This window comes from Sorex araneus, chromosome 6, assembly GCF_027595985.1.
Source record: "Sorex araneus isolate mSorAra2 chromosome 6, mSorAra2.pri, whole genome shotgun sequence".
Lineage (NCBI taxonomy): Eukaryota > Metazoa > Chordata > Mammalia > Eulipotyphla > Soricidae > Sorex > Sorex araneus.
In genome coordinates, this window is record NC_073307.1 from 150,841,463 (window position 1) to 150,861,420 (window position 19,958).

Below are 19,958 nucleotides of genomic sequence, written 5' to 3' on the forward strand. Positions count from 1 at the left end.
GTAGTATTATTTTAAATAGGTTCATTTTAAGTTTCAAATAAAACAGTATGTACTTCATGCAAATATTTTGTTTTGATTTAATTAAATTTTATTTTATTTGATGTACCACTGCTTATAACCCTTCATGATGGGATTTTATGCATAACATAACCCTCACTAACCTTCCCCTCACCCCACCTGCCATGTCCACTTCCTTCCCACCAGTTCCCCAGTGCCAACCCCTTCCTAGCTAATTCCTCTCTGCTCCTTCCACTTGCTTATCCATCGGTGGCCCACTACCACAGATCGATTCTCATTTTATCCCATTGAGTATTTTTTATACCTCTACAGTGCTTCCTTATATTTGGTATATAAGACAAATAATTGATTCAGTCCTTTCTCTTTCGAGTTATTTCAGTCAACATGATACCATCCAGATCCATCATGTAGCAGCAAATTTCATGATTTCATCTTTTCTCATAATTTCATTATGTATACGTCCTATGATTTCTTTATCTAGTCATCTGTTCTTGGACAGTGAGTTGTTTCCAGAAGTTGGTTATTGTGAATTTGGCTGCAATGAACAGATATAGAAGGGCAAATCTTCTCAATCTGTTTTTTTTGTTGTTGTTATTGGGATAGATGTCAAGAAGTGGAGTTGCTGGATCAAATAGTAGACTGATCCATTATTATTTTTTTTTTTTTGCTTTTTTTTGGGTCACACCTGGCGATGCACAGGGGTTACTCCTGGCTCTGCACTCAGGAATTACCCCTGGCGGTGCTCAGGGGACCATATGGGATGCTGGGATTTGAACCCGGGTCGGCCGCGTGCAAGGCAAACGCCCTACACGCTGTGCTATCACTCCAGCCCCAGATCCATTATTTTTTAAAGAGTGTCTGCTGTATTGTTTCCCAAACATGCTGGACCAGAAATGTTCCTACTAACAGTGAATTTTTTCCTCACATCAACAACATTATTGTTTATTTTGGGGAGTAGGTATTTTTTAAGGGTGTGTATTGAAATTCAAGTAGAAACACAGCAAATTAGATGACAAAGGAAGATCAGAAAATACTAAACTCAAAAAAACAAAAATAACATAGAAGACTGAACTAGCAACAAACAGCTCAGTTAATCTTTAGACAAGGACTTAACATTTAACCACTCCATGACAAGACATAATCACTTTCACATAAAAATTGATATTTATAAAAACTCTAATTTTGTTATTAGAGCTTTCTTATCTAATCAATTTTAACTCTAGATTTATTTGGACAGTTGCTGATTCTTTAATATATAAAAATATATAACTAAGTTTGATAAATTTGATAAATTAAGGTCAGGAAAAACTTGTTACTGAATTTATCTAGGATTGGAATTCTTGGAAAGGCCGGGAACAGGTTGACTACCCTTTCAATTTCATCAAAAGTTATTGATGACAAGTCCTTCCACTGAGTTTTCCTGACAAGTAAATTGATGTTCTGATGGCTCAGAACTAAGATATGGCTTCAAAGTCTCCCTAAACAACTTTCTCTAGAATACCATGACTAAGTAATCTATGATGGGAACTGAAATAAAATAGGTTCCCAATCCTCTCACATCTGGGTTTGTTCCTCTAGGGATACTTTCTCTCAAGTACTATTTAATAGCTTAAAAAGTGAATTTTCCCCATCTTAAATGATTGTTTTGCAGAACATTTTGGTATTTTTTTGTTTTGGTTTCAAAATTAAAACAAGCACAGTATAGAAAGAACCATATGGAAGTACAGAATTGTGAGTGCCTATAATAATAAACGTATCTGATGTAATCTTTTCAGTTTTATTGCAGGCTGTGATGGTCTGTGTGGCAACTGTGAGTGTTTTCCCGAAAATCATGGAAAATCAAAGCTTTGTCACAGAGTTTGTCTTCCTGGGATTTTCACAGAATCCAGATGTTCAGAAAATTGTATTTGTCATATTTTTGTTTGTCTACATTGCAACTATCTGTAGCAACCTGCTGATTATGTCAGCCGTCATCAGCAATCCAGTGCTCGTGGGCTCCCCAATGTACTTCTTCCTGGTATTTCTATCATTGCTGGATGCATGTATTATCTCAGCGACTGGCCCTAAAATGATCATAGACTGTCTCTATGAAAAGAAAACCATCTCATATGGAGGTTGTATGGTGCAGATATTTGCTCTACACATGTTTTGTGGAGCAGAAGTGATTGTCCTCATATCCATGGCCTATGACAGGTATGTGGCCATCTGCAAACCCTTGCACTACACTTCTATCATGAACCCAAGGCTCTGTGGCATTCTGATTGGAGTAGCCTGGGCAGGGGGCTTTCTGCATTCCAGTATACAGATTCTTTTTACTGTACAACTTCCTTTCTGTGGTCCCAATGTTATTGATCACTTTATTTGTGAATTGTACCCATTACTGAAGCTTGCCTGTACTGATACCTATGGCTTTGGCCTTATGATAGTGGCCAACAGTGGATTCTTTTGCATCCTAATCTTCTTTTTGTTACTAGTGTCCTATGGGGTCATCTTGTTCTCCCTGAGAAACTACAGCACTGAAGGAAAGAGGAAAGCCCTCTCCACCTGTGCAACTCATGTTGCTGTTGTTGTTTTGTACTATATTCCATGTATATTTGAGTATGCGAGGCCTCCAGTTTCTTTCTCCTTTGACAAAATCGTGGAGATGTTCTATACTATCCTAACTCCTTTACTCAATCCTTTGATTTATGCTTTCAGAAATAAGGAGGTGAAAAATGCCATTTGCAAACTGTGTAGCCGGTTAATGATCTTTTCTGTTGAAAAATAAAGTCTTAATATTTTTAAAAAAAGGTTCAATGTAACTTTGTTGCATCAGATTTATCTCTGAGTGCAAAGTGAGGAATAAATCCTCAGACCTTTCACATGTTACTGCCCCTCCCCAAAATCATACAAAATTTAAAAGAGAATAATAAATTAAAATATTTTGAAAAAGTTCTAGACTGATTTAAGGCATTATATTTTTTGAAATGCCAATTAAATTTGTTTACTGAAATTTGAAAGAAACGTTAGAATTCTGAGACAGAAAATACTTCTTGTCTGGCACCCATTCCCAATTTCTTTGTAGGTGCATTGATTTTAGTTCTGCATGTTCTATATTAAGTGTAAATATCGAGCTTTATTGCAGTGTGAGTGAGTTAAATTCATACATAGATATATTTTTATCTATCTATATACTCATTATCTTTGATGTATTCTGATGCGTCAGATTGTATGTATTTTTTGGTATGATTTTAGACTAAGGATGTTAAGTAATTCATCTTTTATATCAGTTACTTCTCTGTGAATTCATTATTAGTCAAAGTTAACTGTGTGATAAGAAAGCTTTGTTGAAATATTCTTGCATAATAATTAGGTCATTTTCATAGGATCTAAGCATGGTGAATTTATAGGGCCTATGGTATTGTAAATTTCCTCATCTTGCTTTTTTTTTTTTCAATGTTGTATTTTCACTGTATCACTGTAATCTCCTTGATCATTGATTTTTTTCGAGTGGGTACCAGTAACGTGTCTATTCATCCTAGCTCTGAAAATTTAGTAGCCTCTCTTTTATTGTTTTTCCCAGTGGTGCAGCGATGAAGGCTCTTTCAGGGTAAGGGGAATGAGACCCATCATTTGTACTGTATTTGCCATGCCAAATACACCACGGAGAGCTTGCCAGGCTGTGCCTTGCCCACAGAATGCTTTCGGTACCTTACAAAGTTCTCTTTACTCAAGAGAACAGAAGGGAATGCCCTGCCACAGTGGCAGGGTGGGGTGGGGGGGAGATGGGATTGGGGAGGGTGGGAGGGACGCTGGGTTTACGGGTGGTGGAGAATGGGCACTGGTGAAGGGATGGGTTCCCGAACTTTGTAAGAGGGAAGTATAAGCACAAAAGTGTATAAATCTGTAACTGTAAAAAAAAATAAAAAATAAAAACAAACAAACAAACAAAAAATAGTTTTCAATTTTATTAAATCATAGAAGAAAATGTAGGCAGAACCCTCCATGACATTTAAGCTAAAAGCATCTTTACGGACAAAACAGCACTGACCATGCAATTGGAAGCAAACATAAACAAATGGGACTACATCAAACTAAGAAGTTTCTGCACTTCAAAAGAATCAGTGACCAAGTTCTCTGAGAGGGAGAGCTAGGCAATAAGATGTCAGAGGACTGCTATTTATTCAGTCATTGATTAAACGGATTGAAATGGGCATGAACTCCACAGTACAGTTTTTAGTCAGTATATTAAATTTATTATATTTTTTTATTCACTTGTATCACTTATAGTCCTGTTGATCTTTGATTTGCTCAAGCCAGCGCCAGTAACGTCTCCATTTGTCCCTGGTGCAAGCTAGTGTAGCCCCATGATACCTGCTCGCTCCAGGAACAGGAAGAGCCTCAACTCGTTCATTCAGAGATTTGAAGAAGAAATCTGACCATCTAGTTGGTGGGCGTCCATGAAGTCTTCTGACATCCCGAGGAATCCAAGTGGTGATAGCTCTAGTCCAATGGTCGTCTTCTCTGAATCACATTGCGGGACCTGCCCATCTGATTTTTGATGCCTCGGCAGATGAGACAGCATCCCTGATTTTTGACCTGAGGTCAGAACTCTGGATTCCTTCTCTCACTTGAGTGAGCCATGATATTCCCAGCATAGCTCTTTTGATTCCTCTTTGGGATACCCTAATAGCATTCTCATCCTGTTTGCGTAGGGCCCAGGTCTCTGAGGCATATGTTAGTGCAGGAAGAATGGAGAAATCATAAAGAGGTGCCCGGAGTCTGAGGTTCTTCTTTCTATTAATCAGCTCTTCGACACTCTTGAATTCACTCCACTTTGCTCTCTTCTTCCTGCACAGTTCTGGCAGAAAGTCATTGCTCATGTTGGGTTCTCGACCCAGGTACACATAGCTGCTGCAATCGGAGATGTTTGTTCCATTGAGAGCAAATGGAGCATCAGGGACCAGTTCATTTCTCATGAACATCGTCTTGTTAAGATTCAGATTTAATCTGAGTTTTTCACACTCGAGGTCTAAGTCGGTCAGCATTTTTGCCTCTTGACTAATGTTTGTTGTTATGAAAATGATGTCATCAGCGAAGCAGAGAAGGTGTAACTGTCGACCATTTGTCTTCACTACCATTCCAGTCATTGCATGATGTTCTCAAGGGCGGCACTGAAGAGTTTTGGTGAAATGGTATCACCCTGCCATACCGCTCTTTAAATCAATGATTTTTTTTATTTTTAAATCATTATATTTTTATTATTAGTAGTTTTTGAGTCACCATGCTATAGTTACAAAGCTTTTCTGTTTGAGTTTCAGTCATACAAAGATTAATCACCCAAACCTCCACCAGTGCACATCTTCCACCACTAAAGACTCAAGTATCCCCCCATCCCCCCGTCCATCCATCCTCTACGGCAGAAAATCTCCCCCATACTTTATTTTGTATTGCTTGTTAGGAATAGCATAATTTGTTGCATTGCTGCAAGTTTGGCCGCCTGCTCCTGTAAGTTCTGTTTTTAGAAATCTCTGCAGCGAGCTGCTCAGTTTGGAGATGCTTTTGTGTGTCTTTGGATCATGGCCATTAAGGAGCATATACAGCAGCCAGAGGCAGTTTGTGGATGTGACCTACAGGTCCCATAGTCATGTCTTTCCCGTATAATAATTCAGCTTTCATAATGTAGTAAGCGTTATGGAGAAGTAGTGTGAATTTTTTCCATAATCACCCTCACATTTTGCTCTCATCTTGTTCTTTTTTGATGTGTATTCAGATGCACTTATTCTCAAAATGAAAAAGTTGCATTGTGTTTTATTCATGGGCTCCCGTCACTCATCATTCTGATTCATAGTCAAAGAAGTGTAAAATAGGAAAGCACCATCAGAATTATGGTTTTCCAAACATACAAAGTGGATTTTCTTTCCTCTATTTAACATAAAGAGTTGGCATTTTCCATTGAATTAAGGACAATATTTTGGACATTATAATTATTTGAGCAACATATGCATATCTAAACATTTTTATTCTTAAGTCCTTATTAAAATAATGACTAATACAACCTATCACACTTGTTTTAGATTTGTGTTATAATGGCAAATTAATACATTGAGAGTAAAGAGGGGTATATTGCAATTAAATTTTCTAGTAGGCACGGAATACATGGAGCATACTTCATAGTAAACCACATCATTAGTGTAGATATTTATCAAAGTGAAATTGAAAGCTTAGGAGTATAAAACAAATGATATTAAGAAAATTTTGATAAAAAGATAAAAGAGTTTTAGCATAGGATTAGAATTCAAGATGAGTAGAAAAATTCCTGGTTACATTTCCTGATTGATAACAATTTAAACTAAAAAACAATAGGAACTGTCGATTAAATTCTATACACTTTATACAGTGATTAGGATTTCTCTGGATGATTTTTTTGTTGTTGGAGGCGTTCAAATGGCAAAGTTTATGAAATACTTCTGGCTTTACACTCAGGAATTATTCCTAGTGATAGTTGGGAGGATCATATCGAACCATATACTAGGAATTGATTGAAGTGGTGTCAGCTTCTTTAATGACATGATCCCTACTTGCTGTACTATCTCTCTGGTTCTTTCTAGAAACTTTCTTACCTGAACACAAAGACAATAACAATAGCCAGAGAAGGTGCAAATGTCTATTTAATTATGTTTTTGATAGAGTTTCATAAAATTTGTATTTGTTTTCTTATTTTAAACTTCTTTTGTTATTGCTTCTTGTGAAATTAAAAATGGCATTTGGTTTACTAAAGAAAAATTTTTATTTATTTATTTATATAATTTTATTTATATATTTTTAATAAAAGTTTTATTTTATTGAATCACCATGTGGAAAATTGCAATATTTTCTGGCTTAAATCTGAGTTATACAATGCTGAAGCAACCAATCCTTCACTAGTGCCCATATTCCACCACCAAAAAAAAGAAAACAATAAAAACTAAGCCAAACAAAACCCAGTACACCTCCTTCCCGCCCCCTAGCCCCCTTTCATATTGACATTTAAAAGGTGCCTGTAAAGATGGCAGGCCAGGCTGGGGTAGGTACATAGAAGAGGAAATCTGGGCAGGTGACAGGGGGATGTTGACATTGGTGGTGGGCTTGGTGACAGAATATTGTGTGTCAAAAACCCAATTATGAATAACCTTGTAATTCACGTTGCTAAAAGAAAATAAAATTTTGAAACAAAAAGATTTTTATCATTTTTTGATAAGTTTAGTATTAGTTCTATTGTTGCCATTCAAGTATGGCACATTTTAAAATGGAATTTAAAAAATTATTCAATGACTCTGAGTTACAGTTACAAAACTTTCATGATTGGGTTTCAGTCATACTAAGATTGAACAGCCATCCCTCAAACAGTGTATGTTTTCCACCACCAATGTTACAAATTCCGTCCTGCCATCCCCACCCCAATATACCTCCTGCATCTGTGGCAGGTATCTTCCTTCTAATTAACAGTCTACGTTTGGGAATTACAGTTTTCAATACAGATATTGAAAAGCTGTCATGTTTGGTCCTTTATCTGCTTTCAGTACACATCTCCCATCCCAAGAGATCCCTCCAATTGAGTATTCCCTTCTCCATCCCAAGTGCCTCTTCCCCCAGCACATTTTGCTGGGTTCTAAACCACAAGGCCTTTCTCTTGGCTCTTATCTTACTGTCTTTAAGTGTTAGTATCATATTATGCTAATTTATATTCCACATATGAGTGCAGTCATTCTATGTCTGTCTCTCTCTTTCTGACTCATTTCTCTCAGTATGATAATCTCCATGTCCATCCACTTATAGGCAAATTTCATGACTTTATCTTTTCTAACTATCGCACTTTTAGCACTGCCATCCCATTTTTTATCTATTTACTCGAGTGCGTACCAGTAAATTCTCCATTGTGAGACTCGTTACCGTTTTTTTGGCATATCAAGTATCCCACGGGTAGCTTCTCAGGCTCTGCCATGTGGGTGGGATACTCTCTTGGTAGCTTTCCAAGCTCTCCAAGAGGGATGGAGGAATCTAACCTGGGCCGACGCTGTGCAAGACAAATGTCCTACCCACTGTACTATTGCTCCAGTCTTTTCTAACAGCTGCATAGTATTCCACTGTGTAGATGTACCAAAGTTTCTTTAACAAGTCATCTGTTCTCAGGCACTTGGGTTGTTTTCAATTTCAAATTTCAAATTGTTATTTAAATTTAACAATTTATATATTTTACAAAAATGGTTTTATGTTTTTAGGTTAAGTAGATATTATAATTACCATGCACATTTCTTTTTTGTTTTATTTTAATTGTTTATTTCATTGTTTTCCTTTTAATTTAATTTATTTTTTTATTTTCTTTTTTATTTTTTTAGTTAATAGTTTATTTTTAATTAGTGTGTCAATGTGTGGGTACAGTTACAGATTTATACATTTTTGTGCTCATGTTTCTCCCTTACAAAGTTTGATAACCAATCCCTTCACCAGTGCCCATTCTCCACCACCAGTAAACCCAACATCCCTCCCCCCTCCCCAGTACCTTTTCGCCCCACCCCACAGTGCCACTATTGCAGTGTATTCCCTTTTGTTCTCGCTCTCTGATTAGGTGCTGTGGTTTGCAATAAATGTGTAGAGTGCCACTGTGTTCAGTTTCTAGTCTATATTCGGCCCACATCATCTTTCCCCCACATGACTTCCAACCACATTTTAATTGGTGTTCTCTTCTCTGAGTTGCCCAGAATGACAGACCAGCCTCCAAGCCATGGAGACAACCTCCTGGTACTTATTTCTACTATTCTTGGGTGTTAGTTTTATAGTCTATTATTCTTTATTCCACAGATGAGTGCAATCTTTCTATGTCTGTCTCTCTCTTTCTGACTCATTTCACTTAGCATGATACTTTCCATGCTGATCCACTTATATGCAAACGTCATGACCTCATTCTTTCTAACAGCAGCATAGTATTCCATTGTATAGATGTACCAGAGTTTCTTCAACCAGTCATCTGTTCTATGGCACTCGGGTTTATTCCAGATTCTGGCTATTGTAAACAGTGCTGTGATGAACATATAAGTGCAGATGTCATTTTGAATATACTTTTTGGCTTTTCTGGGATATATAACCAGCAGTATTTTATTTTTAAATTAAAGCACAATTATTTAAAAAATTATTTTTAGCTGAGTTTTAGAAATACATTATTGCAGCTCTGATGCTACCACCAGTTTTAACTTTCCTCCAACAATTTTCTCCAATTCCCTCCCATATCACTCCCACCCCACTAGTTTGCCTTTTGGTCATTAAAGTTTGGGTCTCTTGACTTCAGTGCTCTGGACATTTGATACTTAGCTTTATCATTCCTCAACATAACCTTTACACTGAATCCTCTGACCTGGGCCCCATTGCTCCTCTAAAATAAATGAGGATTCCAAATAAATGGTTGAATTAGATCCATGATACATGAAGTACTGAAAAACTAGCTAGTTATTTTTTAAGCAGATAAACATTCTTCTGACTGTCACCATTGTATTTTTGTGTGATATTTCGCTCTTTAACAAGTATGTGATTATGTATCTAAATGATGACAGAGACACAAAATACATTTTCCCATGAATGAATCAAATTGTAGGTACTATGATAAAGCTAGCACAATGTCCATTATTTGTTTCTATAATTGCAGATCATGTATGATTACCATGACAGTTTTGAGGATTTGAGTCTCTTGACTTCAGTTGCCTGAGGCTTGCGAATGAGCTCCAGAGTTTGTGAAGATAGGCATCTCTTTGTGGCTTTCTCCCTCTCGGCATTCTTCTCTCAGTCATAGAGGTGCTGAACCAGTTGATCATATTCCTTGTCGATGTTGTCAAGGATGGCATCTTCCCACATTGTCACAATAGTGCCAAAGAGCTCCCAGTTGGTGGTCATTCTGGGAGTTCTCTTAAACGTAAACTTTGAAGACCTTTCTCCCCTCTCTGTGAAGTAGAATTTTGAGTGAAGGAGACGGTTTTCTGATCTCCTTTGAAATTTTGGGAAAACAGTGACATCGGTAATGCAAAACTTCCAATTGAATATGATGTGGTCAATTTCATCCGGAGACTCCCATGTCCAGCTTTTACATTCAGCCTTCAGGAAGTGTGAGTTACCATGGATGGTCTTGGTGGACATGATGAATTCAGACAGTCTCTCACCCTGTTTAGGCCATGGCTCCCAATATGGGTTTCTTCAGGAGACCTTCTCATTCCTATCTTGGCATGAAAATCACCAACAATGATCTTGTAGAAGGTGTGGTCTTCTTTATAGAACTTCTCTAGCTCCATGTAGAACTTCTCAATTTCTTCCTCATCAGATTTGGATGTTGGTACATAGATGATGAAGATAGAATCTGCAGACATTGTGGCACATCTATTCAACCGTAATCATCTGATTCAGATTGTTAGGCATTTGAATGAATCAATACTTATGGCTAAGTTCATATTGATAAAGACACTGATGCACCAAAGCCTCTGTTGTCTCATGTTCCGAGGAACAGTTCTTCTCCAGTGTTGAAAACTGCGTGTTGTGATCGATGTTGACTTGTTCAGTCAGACCAATGATGTTGTAGTTGATCTTCTGTGCTTGCACCATTAGGTCCTGGATAGATGCTTCTGATTCCAGCGTAGGTGCATTGAAAGTTCAGACAGTCATTTTAGTGTATCTTTGTTTTGGCAGTCTAGTTCACCCCTGAGATTTTTTCAGCCTCTCCTTGCTCATCTTTCTTGACGCTGCTGTATTGAGGGCTCTTTGGGTGTCAGGCGAGTGAGCCCCATTGTTGTTACTGTTTTAGGCATATCGCCTATGCCATGGGTAGCTTGCTAGGCACTCTTGTGCAGGAATGGTACTCTCAGTAGATTTCAGGCTCTCAGAGAGGGTGGAGTCTTTTAGGGCGGCCTCCAATGGCCCTTAGATTTGTTCCCATGGTTCCCATATTTTTGAACCCCATCAAATATGGTTCGGGAATTATGAAAAATGGGTATTAAGTGTCTTAGGGTATGTCAGGAGAGCGGCCTAGAGCGTGGGAGTGGCTGGGTAGTGGGTAGTGGTACTCTATGAGTACCACAAGATATTTGATGGGGTTCAAAGTAGTAAGCAACCAATCTTAGGGAAAATACATATATATAGCACTGTAGCACTGTTGTCCCATTGTTCATCAATGCTCCATGGGGCATGAGTAATGTCTCCATTGTGAGACTTGTTACTGTTTTTAGCATCGGAATATGCCATGGGTAACTTTTCAGGCTCTTTCTTGTTGGCAGGTTTTTCTCAGTAGCTCACCAGATTCTCCGAGAGGGATGGAGGAATCTAACCCAGGTGGGCAGAGTGCAAGGGAATCGCCCTACCTGGTGTGTGATTGCTCAGCCATATATATATATATATATATATATATGTATATAAATATGTGTGTGTATATATAAATATATATATATGCATATATATACACACATATGTATATGTGTGTATACATTACAGATGTAAAAGCACACAAGGCTCAACCTTTAAAAACACTTAATGATCTCTTATAGAAGGTCTGAATGGTCCCTGTCAAAATAGAACAATTTTCACTCCCTTTTCTCTAAAGATTCTTTTGTGTAGCATTTTCAGCAGTTTTTCTCTTTTTTTTTCATAACTAACAATACAGAATGTATTATATTCTTCTGCTTTGGGGCAGGCATTGGGGTTCAGGATGGAAAGATCTGAAACATGCTGATGGGAGGGTGTAATGGCGGTGAGATTTGTGTTTGGATATTAAATGTAATCAAATTTTGTTAACTACATAATCGATATAATATCAGAAAGAAAAAGAAAAAAAATTTTGTTCCTTTCAGTAATTTGAAGGAAACTGAAGGATACCACAGTAAGAAATTCCATCAGAAGAAGAAACACAAATTTGAAATCTCATTCATATGGAATACGTAAATTATAAATGAACTAGAGGCCATAGACAAGGAATATTTAAAAGGAACTATAGAACTCTCATTTACCATCCCTCTCCTGAAAGAATTCAATGATTTCCATTATATATCTCTGTAGAAACTAAGTGCATTTAAGTTTTGTGACGATCAATTGAGTCTTTATAATTTTAAGACATTAAAATCTTACCATTTGGAGCTGAAGTATCACATAGCATCTCTTTTAGTCTCAACTAATATTTGGAATAATCCTTATGTTTTGTTTGAAGATTAGTTCTATTTAGGTGAATGGACAATTGGTTAGTAAAGTTTGTAGTATTTATGTTAAAATAAATAAAGTATAACTTTCTCATTTAATTTTTGAGTGATTCCTGAGTTCAGTCATTATTAAACTCTGAACATCAGGCTGTGGGCAAAAGACCAAAAAGAAAAATATAATCTCATGTATCCTATATTATAGTGAGGCAAATTAATGGCCATGATAGTTAAACAGAAAAAAATTCTTGCAAACAAATTTTTTAAAAATGGGTTGGTCATGTTCCCAGACATTAAATTATACTATAAAGTTACAGTTACCAAAACTGTGGTTCTAGAATAAAAACAGAGAGACCAGCAGGATATAATCAAGATCTCAGCGGTAAATTTACATATTTATCAGAGTTAATTTTCAAAAGAGGGACTAGTAACATTATACTTTATTTCTACCACATTTAACTGGGAATAAACTCCAGATAAATTATAGTATAAAGCATTGAAAAGAAAAATGTTTTGCCTTTTAAAAAAGTATATATCATTTTTGAAATCTGCAGTATGAAAATCATAAACAAATAATAATTGAGGTTATTAATTTAATTTATACTTCTTATTAATTTTTCTAGCTCTTGTTATTATTACATAAACATGAAATGGCACACTACTAGCTATATTACACATTACAGATTGATTATGGAGCCTTATCTCAGAATACTACCCTATCATTTTTATGAGAATATAGAAGTTTTATCCTTTACCACAAATAATATATTATATCTCCATGTCACAAATATTTTATTTCTGAAGGTAATAAAGGGATCTTAAAATAGAAACACAAGCGCAGATACCTATATCCCATAAAAATATAATTGCTCAGGGACAAATGATTTTGCCAACACTTAAACCAAAACGATTAAAGTCTTTGAGATCATACAGGTGGGAAATTCCCAACCTTGGGGACAATTGAGATGCAATTCTATAGGTTCATAATGTCTCAAGAAACATCCCTCAATTCCATTGGGAAATCAATTGAAAAGGAAACTTTGATTTCTTTTTCCCTCTTTCCCCTAACCATGTTCAAAATACTGCAGCACAAGCAGTAGAGAACATTCTCTGCATCTTCAACTAGAGTGGCTCTTCCTCGTCTCTCTGATGAAGAAATAAGATGTGGACCCAATAGTTACTTGTTGGTCAGTTCATTGAAAATTAGAGATTGCCAGGATGAGAGCATTCAATAGACTGAAACATGGTAGGATTCTTAATTACACTTTTTTATTTTAAGGAAGAAGTTCAAATTGAAAATTAGGACTTAAAATTATAGGTTGTATTATCAAACCGTCAAGGTTAATAGAATTATAGTTTCAAAAATTAGGTTGTAAGACATAAAACACTACAGCTTAAGTGCACACTGGGCTACTCACATGACCTTTCTGTCTCAGGATTTTCACTTTAAATAGAGATTATAATCTTTACAAACTCAAGGAAAACCTAGTGACATATAACATTTATCATCAATAAGACAACATTTGAGATGCTTTAAGCACTCAATAAGTATTTCTTGTAAGAAGGAAATCTTTTGGTGGTGTGAATGAAATAACTGTTATTTCAAAAGTTTAAACCTGATTTTTATACTTATGTTCATTTTCAAGTTCAATGCAAGTTTGGAAAATGTAATATTCATCACCTTGCCTTTGTCTCAGCTGTAGTTTTGCTTTCTGGATTTCTCATGTCACAGGAATCCAAAAATATCTCTCTCTACAGTGATGTTTACACTGGAGTTATAACACAGCGGGTAGCGTGTTTGCCTTGCATGCAGTAGACCGAGTTTAGAATCCTTGGTCTCTCTCAGAGAGCCCAGGCAAGCTACCAAAAATATCCTGCCAGCAGGGCAGAGCTTGGCAAGCTACCGTGGCGTATTTGGTATGCCAAAAACAGTAACAACAAGTCTCACAATGGAGACATTACTGGTGCCCACTTGAGCAAATCGATGAGCAATGGGACTTCAGTGACAGTGATAGAACAAAGGGAATAGAAACATATTTAGAGTTCCAAAAAATTCCTTGTGGAATGTTTGTGATATTTAAAACTTTAGCACAAGATTTTGTGTTTAGCACAGGACAAGCACGCTAGTTTCAGCTCTGCAAAATCGTTTTACTAGGGAGACAATTAGATGATTCATAAGCACTATATCCTTCCTTTGAATATTTTGCGGAAGGAATATATGAATTTTAGGTTAAATAGGTGATTAAAAACATTTTATATCAGTCTCGGCCAAGTGATAGTACAGCAGGTAAGATGCATGTCTTTAACACAGCTAACACTGGTTATATCCAGGCATCGAATCTGGTGCTAGAGAGTTCCCCCAGGATTGATTCCTGGCACAGAGCCACGAATATCTAAGTGCTGAACACTGCTGAATGTGGTCCCTAAACCAAATGCAAACTTGATAACCTGGTAAAAAGATTTATATTATTGATTATATAATATATTAATTTAATTATATTCTCATGTGTGCATTGTTACATACACTGCTTAATAAAAATGATGACTTCAATATTTAACAATATCTTCTGAATTATGCATACTAAGTACAAATATGCATAAGAATATTATTTGACTTGTGGATTTGGCAATTCGAAATATGTTACCACTGTTTAGATGAGGACACCGATACTATGGGTTTCTTCAGTGACATATGGTAATCAGCAAACAAATAAAATAATACAATAATTAATTAAAATTAATTATTATATTGATTAAACTCTATTTTGATTAATTTAATCAAATAATTATATTTGTAAAACTATTACATGAACACTAGTATCATATTTGTGAATGAATTGCCTGATTTTTTACCACCATTACACATTTTTACTACTATATATTTTCTATTTGAAACTCAATATCATCAATAGTTATTGATGACAAGGCCTTCCACTGCGTTTCCATGTTCTGTAATTTCTTTCTTTCTGTCACTTATGTTTATAGTTTGAAATGTCTGTTTTCATGCTTTCTTAATCTTGCACCACTGTATCTTTGAGCACATTAAAGATCATGAACATATTCTAGCTACAATCCTTATGTGAGAGGTTACACTTCTGATTGAGTTGTCCGGTCTACTATCCTCATTTCGAAAGTGTGGTGGTATTTCTCTGCTGCTTATGCATTGTGTCTGTTGCTATCTAGATTTGAGTCTTTCTAATTCATCACCTGTGCTCTCCTGCCAGGGCACTCTCTCGAGTAGCCAGAGAATTAATGAACTCAGTTATCCCAGAGAGTCTCTTGCCCGCACGCCTGGCTTTCTTCCCCGGGGCCCTTCGGAGGGGATGGGCTCCAGCTTCCCTCCCCACCCCGAACAGAGCTTTAGGTGGCCGAAGACCACCAGAACCTAGATACAGCCATGCCCTGAGACTCCTCTCCACATGTTCGGACAAGCCTTGTAGCCTACTTCTCCCTCTGGGAGAAACGGGCAAACTTCTGAGTTTCTTGCCTACATGGGACAGCCTTGCAAGTTTCCCATGGTGTATTCATATGCTAAACCCAGTAATAAGCTGGATCTCATTCCCCTGACCCTGAAAGAGTCTCCAGTGGGACATTGTAGTGAGGTTCAAGTTGAGAGAGACTTCTAAGATCTCAGGGAAAGGATGAATGGAGATGTTACTGTGCCCGCTGGACAAATCAATGATTAATGGGGATTTTGTGATTCGTGATCCTAGAGAGTTACTTTCCTGTTGTAACTATTCCAACATCTTTGGTTGTCACTCAGCAGTTGTTTAGAATTTTGTGCAAGGATTTCAGGAAGACTTTTGTGTCTTTGGCTATGTCATTACTTCAACTGTAGTTTAGGGTTCTAGGATTTCTTACTACCATGGTTACCTTGGTTCATTTTTTTGTGAAAATAGGAGATCGAGGCTAGTATCAAGCTAAAGCTAGAGTTATTCTGGTATGGTAGGAGGCTGCCAAACCACTCCAGTGCAAGTTTAGTGAAAATGTCCCATTTGTCCCCTTGGAATATACAGGAGTGAAGAACTAGTCTGCAACTATAGAAGGGACCTCAAGCTTCTGTGGTTTGTGTGGATCCCAGCAGGACAATGGCTTTTGTACAGCACTTTATATAACAGACATGGAGCTGAAAGAGAGTTTCCTGGCCTGCAGCATAAGCCAGTGTATGGCTTCTGCTGGATTGAGAGTTCTCACCTGTTTTGTAATGTGATTTGTATATTTATAGAACTCAACATTTTTAATAGAAGTTCCTTCTCATATGGCCTGATTAATTTATCTTGAAGGCCCTATCACTTCAGACTAATCCAGAAATTGTTGTGAAGATTGTGATTTTAAAAGGCCACTGACATCTTTTTTCATTTGTGGATAGAAAATTCTGATCAGGGACATCTCACATGTGTTTGCCGATTATTACAAGTTGATGCTCAACATGACAAGTAAATTGATGTACTGATGCCTCAGAACTAAGATATGGCTTCAAAGTCTCCTTTAACAACTTTCTCTAGGATACTATGACTAAGTAATCTATGATGGTAACTGAAGTAAAATAGGTTCTCAATCCTATTATATCTGGGTTTGTTCCTCTAGAGATGCTCTATCTCTAGCACTATTTTATACCTTAAAAAGTGAATTTTCCCCGATCTTACATGATTGTTTTTCAGAATATTCTGGTATTTTTTGTTTTAGTTTCAAAATTAAAAGAAGCACAGAATAGAAAAAATCACATGGAAGAACAAAATTATGAGTGCCTATAATATAAACTTATCTGATGTAACCTTGTCAGTTTTATTGCAGGCTGTGATGGTCTGTGTGGAAACTCTGAGTGTTCTCTGGAAAATCATGAAAAATCAAAGCTTTGTCACTGAGTTTGTCCTCTTGGGATTTTCACAGAATCCAGATGTTCAGAAAATTGTATTTGTCATATTTTTGTTTGTATACATTGGAACTATCTGTAGCAACCTGCTGATTGTGGCATCCATCATCAGCAATCCAACGCTCGTGGGTTCCCCAATGTACTTCTTCCTGGTTTTTCTATCGTTCCTGGATGCATGTATTATCTCAGTAATTTGCCCAAAAATGATCATAGACTGTCTCTATGAGAAGAAAACCATCTCCTATGGAGGTTGCATGATGCAGATCTTTGCTCAACACTTCTTTTCTGGAGCAGAGGTGATTGTCCTCACATCCATGGCTTATGACAGGTATGTGGCCATCTGCAAACCCTTGCACTACACTTCTATCATGAACCCAAGGCTCTGTGGCATTCTGATTGGAGTAGCCTGGGCAGGGGGGTTTTTGCATTCCATTATACAGATTCTTTTTACTGTACAACTTCCTTTCTGTGGTTCCAATGTTATTGATCACTTTATTTGTGAATTGTACCCATTACTGAAGCTTGCCTGCACTGATACCTATGGCTTTGGCCTTATGATCGCGGCCAACAGTGGATTCTTTTGCATCCTAATCTTCTTCATGTTACTAGTGTCCTATGGGGTCATCTTGTTCTCCCTGAGAAACCACAGCACTGAAGGACAGAAGAAAGCCCTCTCCACCTGTTCAACTCATGTTGCTGTTGTGGTTTTGTTCTTTCTTCCATGTATATTTGAGTATGCGCGGCCTCCAGTTTCTTTCTCCTTTGACAAAATCGTAGAGATATTCTACACTATCCTAACTCCTTTACTCAATCCTTTGATATATGCTTTCAGAAATAAGGAGGTGAAAAATGCCATTAGCAAACTCTGCAGCCGCTTAATGATTGTTTCTGTTGAAAAATAAAGTCTTGATATTTTTTAAAAAAGGTTCAATGTAACTTTATGGCATCAGATTGATCTCTGAGTGCAAAGTGAGGAATAAATCCTCAGACCTTTCAAATGTTTCTGCTCCTGCCCCCAAATCACACAAAAGGTAAAAGGGAATAATAAATTAAAATATTTTGAAAAAGTTCTAGACTGATTTAAGGCATTATATTTTTTGAAATGCCAATTAAATTTCTTTACTGAAATTGGAAAAACACATTTGACTTCTGAGACAGAAAAAACTTCTTCTCCGGCACCACATTCCCAATTTCTTTGCAGATGCATTGATTTTAGTTCTGCATGATCGATATTAACTGTAAATAATGAGCTTTATTGCAGTGTGAGTGAGTTAAATTCATACATAGGTATGTTTTTATCGATTTATATACTCATGATCTTCGATGTATTCAAATGCATCAGATTGTATCTAGTTTTTGGTGTGATTTTAGACTAAGAATGTTAAATAATTCATCTTTTAAATCAGTTACTTCTCTGTGATTTCATTATTACCCAAAGTTCACTGTTTGTGTGATACAAAAGCTTTGTTAAAATATTCTTGCTTAATAATTAGATTATTTTCAGAGGATCTAAGCATGGTAAATTTATAGGATCTATGGTATGGTAAAATTCTTCATCCTGCTATTTTTTTTATGTTGTATTATCACTGTATCACTGTAATCCCGTTGATCATTGATTTGCTAGATCGGATACCAATAACGTGTCCATTCATCCTAGCTCTGAAAATTTAGGAACCTCTTTTTTCTCGTTTTAACCAGTGGTGCAACAATGAAGGCTCTTTCAGGGTAAGGGGAATGAGACCCATCATTTGTACTGTATTTGCCATGCCAAATACACCACGGAGAGCTTGCCAGGCTCTGTCTTGCCCACAGAATGCTCTCGGTACCTTACCAAGTTCTCTTTTCGCAAAAAAATAGTTTTCAATTTTATTGAATCATAGAAGAAAATGTAGGCAGAACTCTCCATAACATTGAAGCTAAAAACATCTTCAAGGACAAAACAGCACTGACCATGCAAGTGGAAGTAAACATAAACAAATGGGACTACATCAAACTAAGAAGCTTCTGCATTTAAAAAGAAACAGTGACCAAGTTCTATGAGAGGGAGAGCTAGGCAATAAGAGGTCAGAGGACTGCTATTTATTCAGTCATTGATTAAACTGATTGAAATCGGAATGAACTCCACAGTACAGTTTTTATAAATTTATTATATTTTTATATTCACTTGTATCACTTATAGTTCTGTTGATCTTTGATTTGCTCGAGCCAGCGCCGGTAACATCTCCATTTGTCCCTGTCGCAAGCTAGTGTAGCCCCATGATACCTGCTCGCTCCAGGAACAGGAAGAGCCTCAACTCGTTCTTTCTGATTTGATGAAGAAATCTGACCATGTAGTTGGTGGGCAGCCCTGAGGTCTTCTGACGTTCCGAGCAATCCAGTTGGTAACAGCTCTAGTCCAATGGTCGTCTCTGAATCGCATTACATGAGCTGCCCATCTGATTTTTGATGCCTTGGCAAATGAGACAGCATCCCTGATTTTTGACCTGAGGTCAGAACTCTGGATTCCTTCTCTCACTTGAGTGAGCCATGATATTCCCAGCATAGCTCTTTCGATTCCTCTTTTGGATACCCTAATAGCATTCTCATCATGTTTGCGTAGGGCCCAGGTCTATGAGGCATGTGTTAATGTGGAAAGAAAGGTGGAATAAAAAAGAGGTGCCCGGAGTCGGTGGTTCTTCTTTCTCTTAACCACCTCTTTGACGCTCTTGAATGCATTTCACGCTGCTCTCTTGCTCTTGCGCAGTTCTGGCAGAAAGTCATTGCTCATGTTGGGTTCTCGACCCAGGTACACAGAGCTGCTGCAATCGGAGATGCTCGTTCCATTGAGAGCAAATGGAGCATCAGTGACCAGTTCATTTCTCATGAACATCGTCTTGTTAAGATTCAGC

General features: G+C 37.1%; 1 protein-coding gene across 1 annotated transcript; it reads left to right on the top strand.

The window, feature by feature from the left end:
* Nucleotides 1-16,997: 16,997 nt before the first annotated feature.
* Nucleotides 16,998-17,972, top strand: LOC129405991 (olfactory receptor 4C15-like). The gene has a single exon (XM_055143718.1). The coding sequence runs from the start codon at nucleotides 16,998-17,000 to the stop codon at nucleotides 17,970-17,972; it is 975 nt and encodes a 324-aa protein (XP_054999693.1).
* Nucleotides 17,973-19,958: the final 1,986 nt, after the last annotated feature.

Bases quoted from the DNA above. Each gene is read 5' to 3' on its own strand.
- LOC129405991 (XM_055143718.1), top strand. From the start codon at position 16,998: ATGGTCTGTGTGGAAACTCTGAGTGTTCTCTGGAAAATCATGAAAAAT.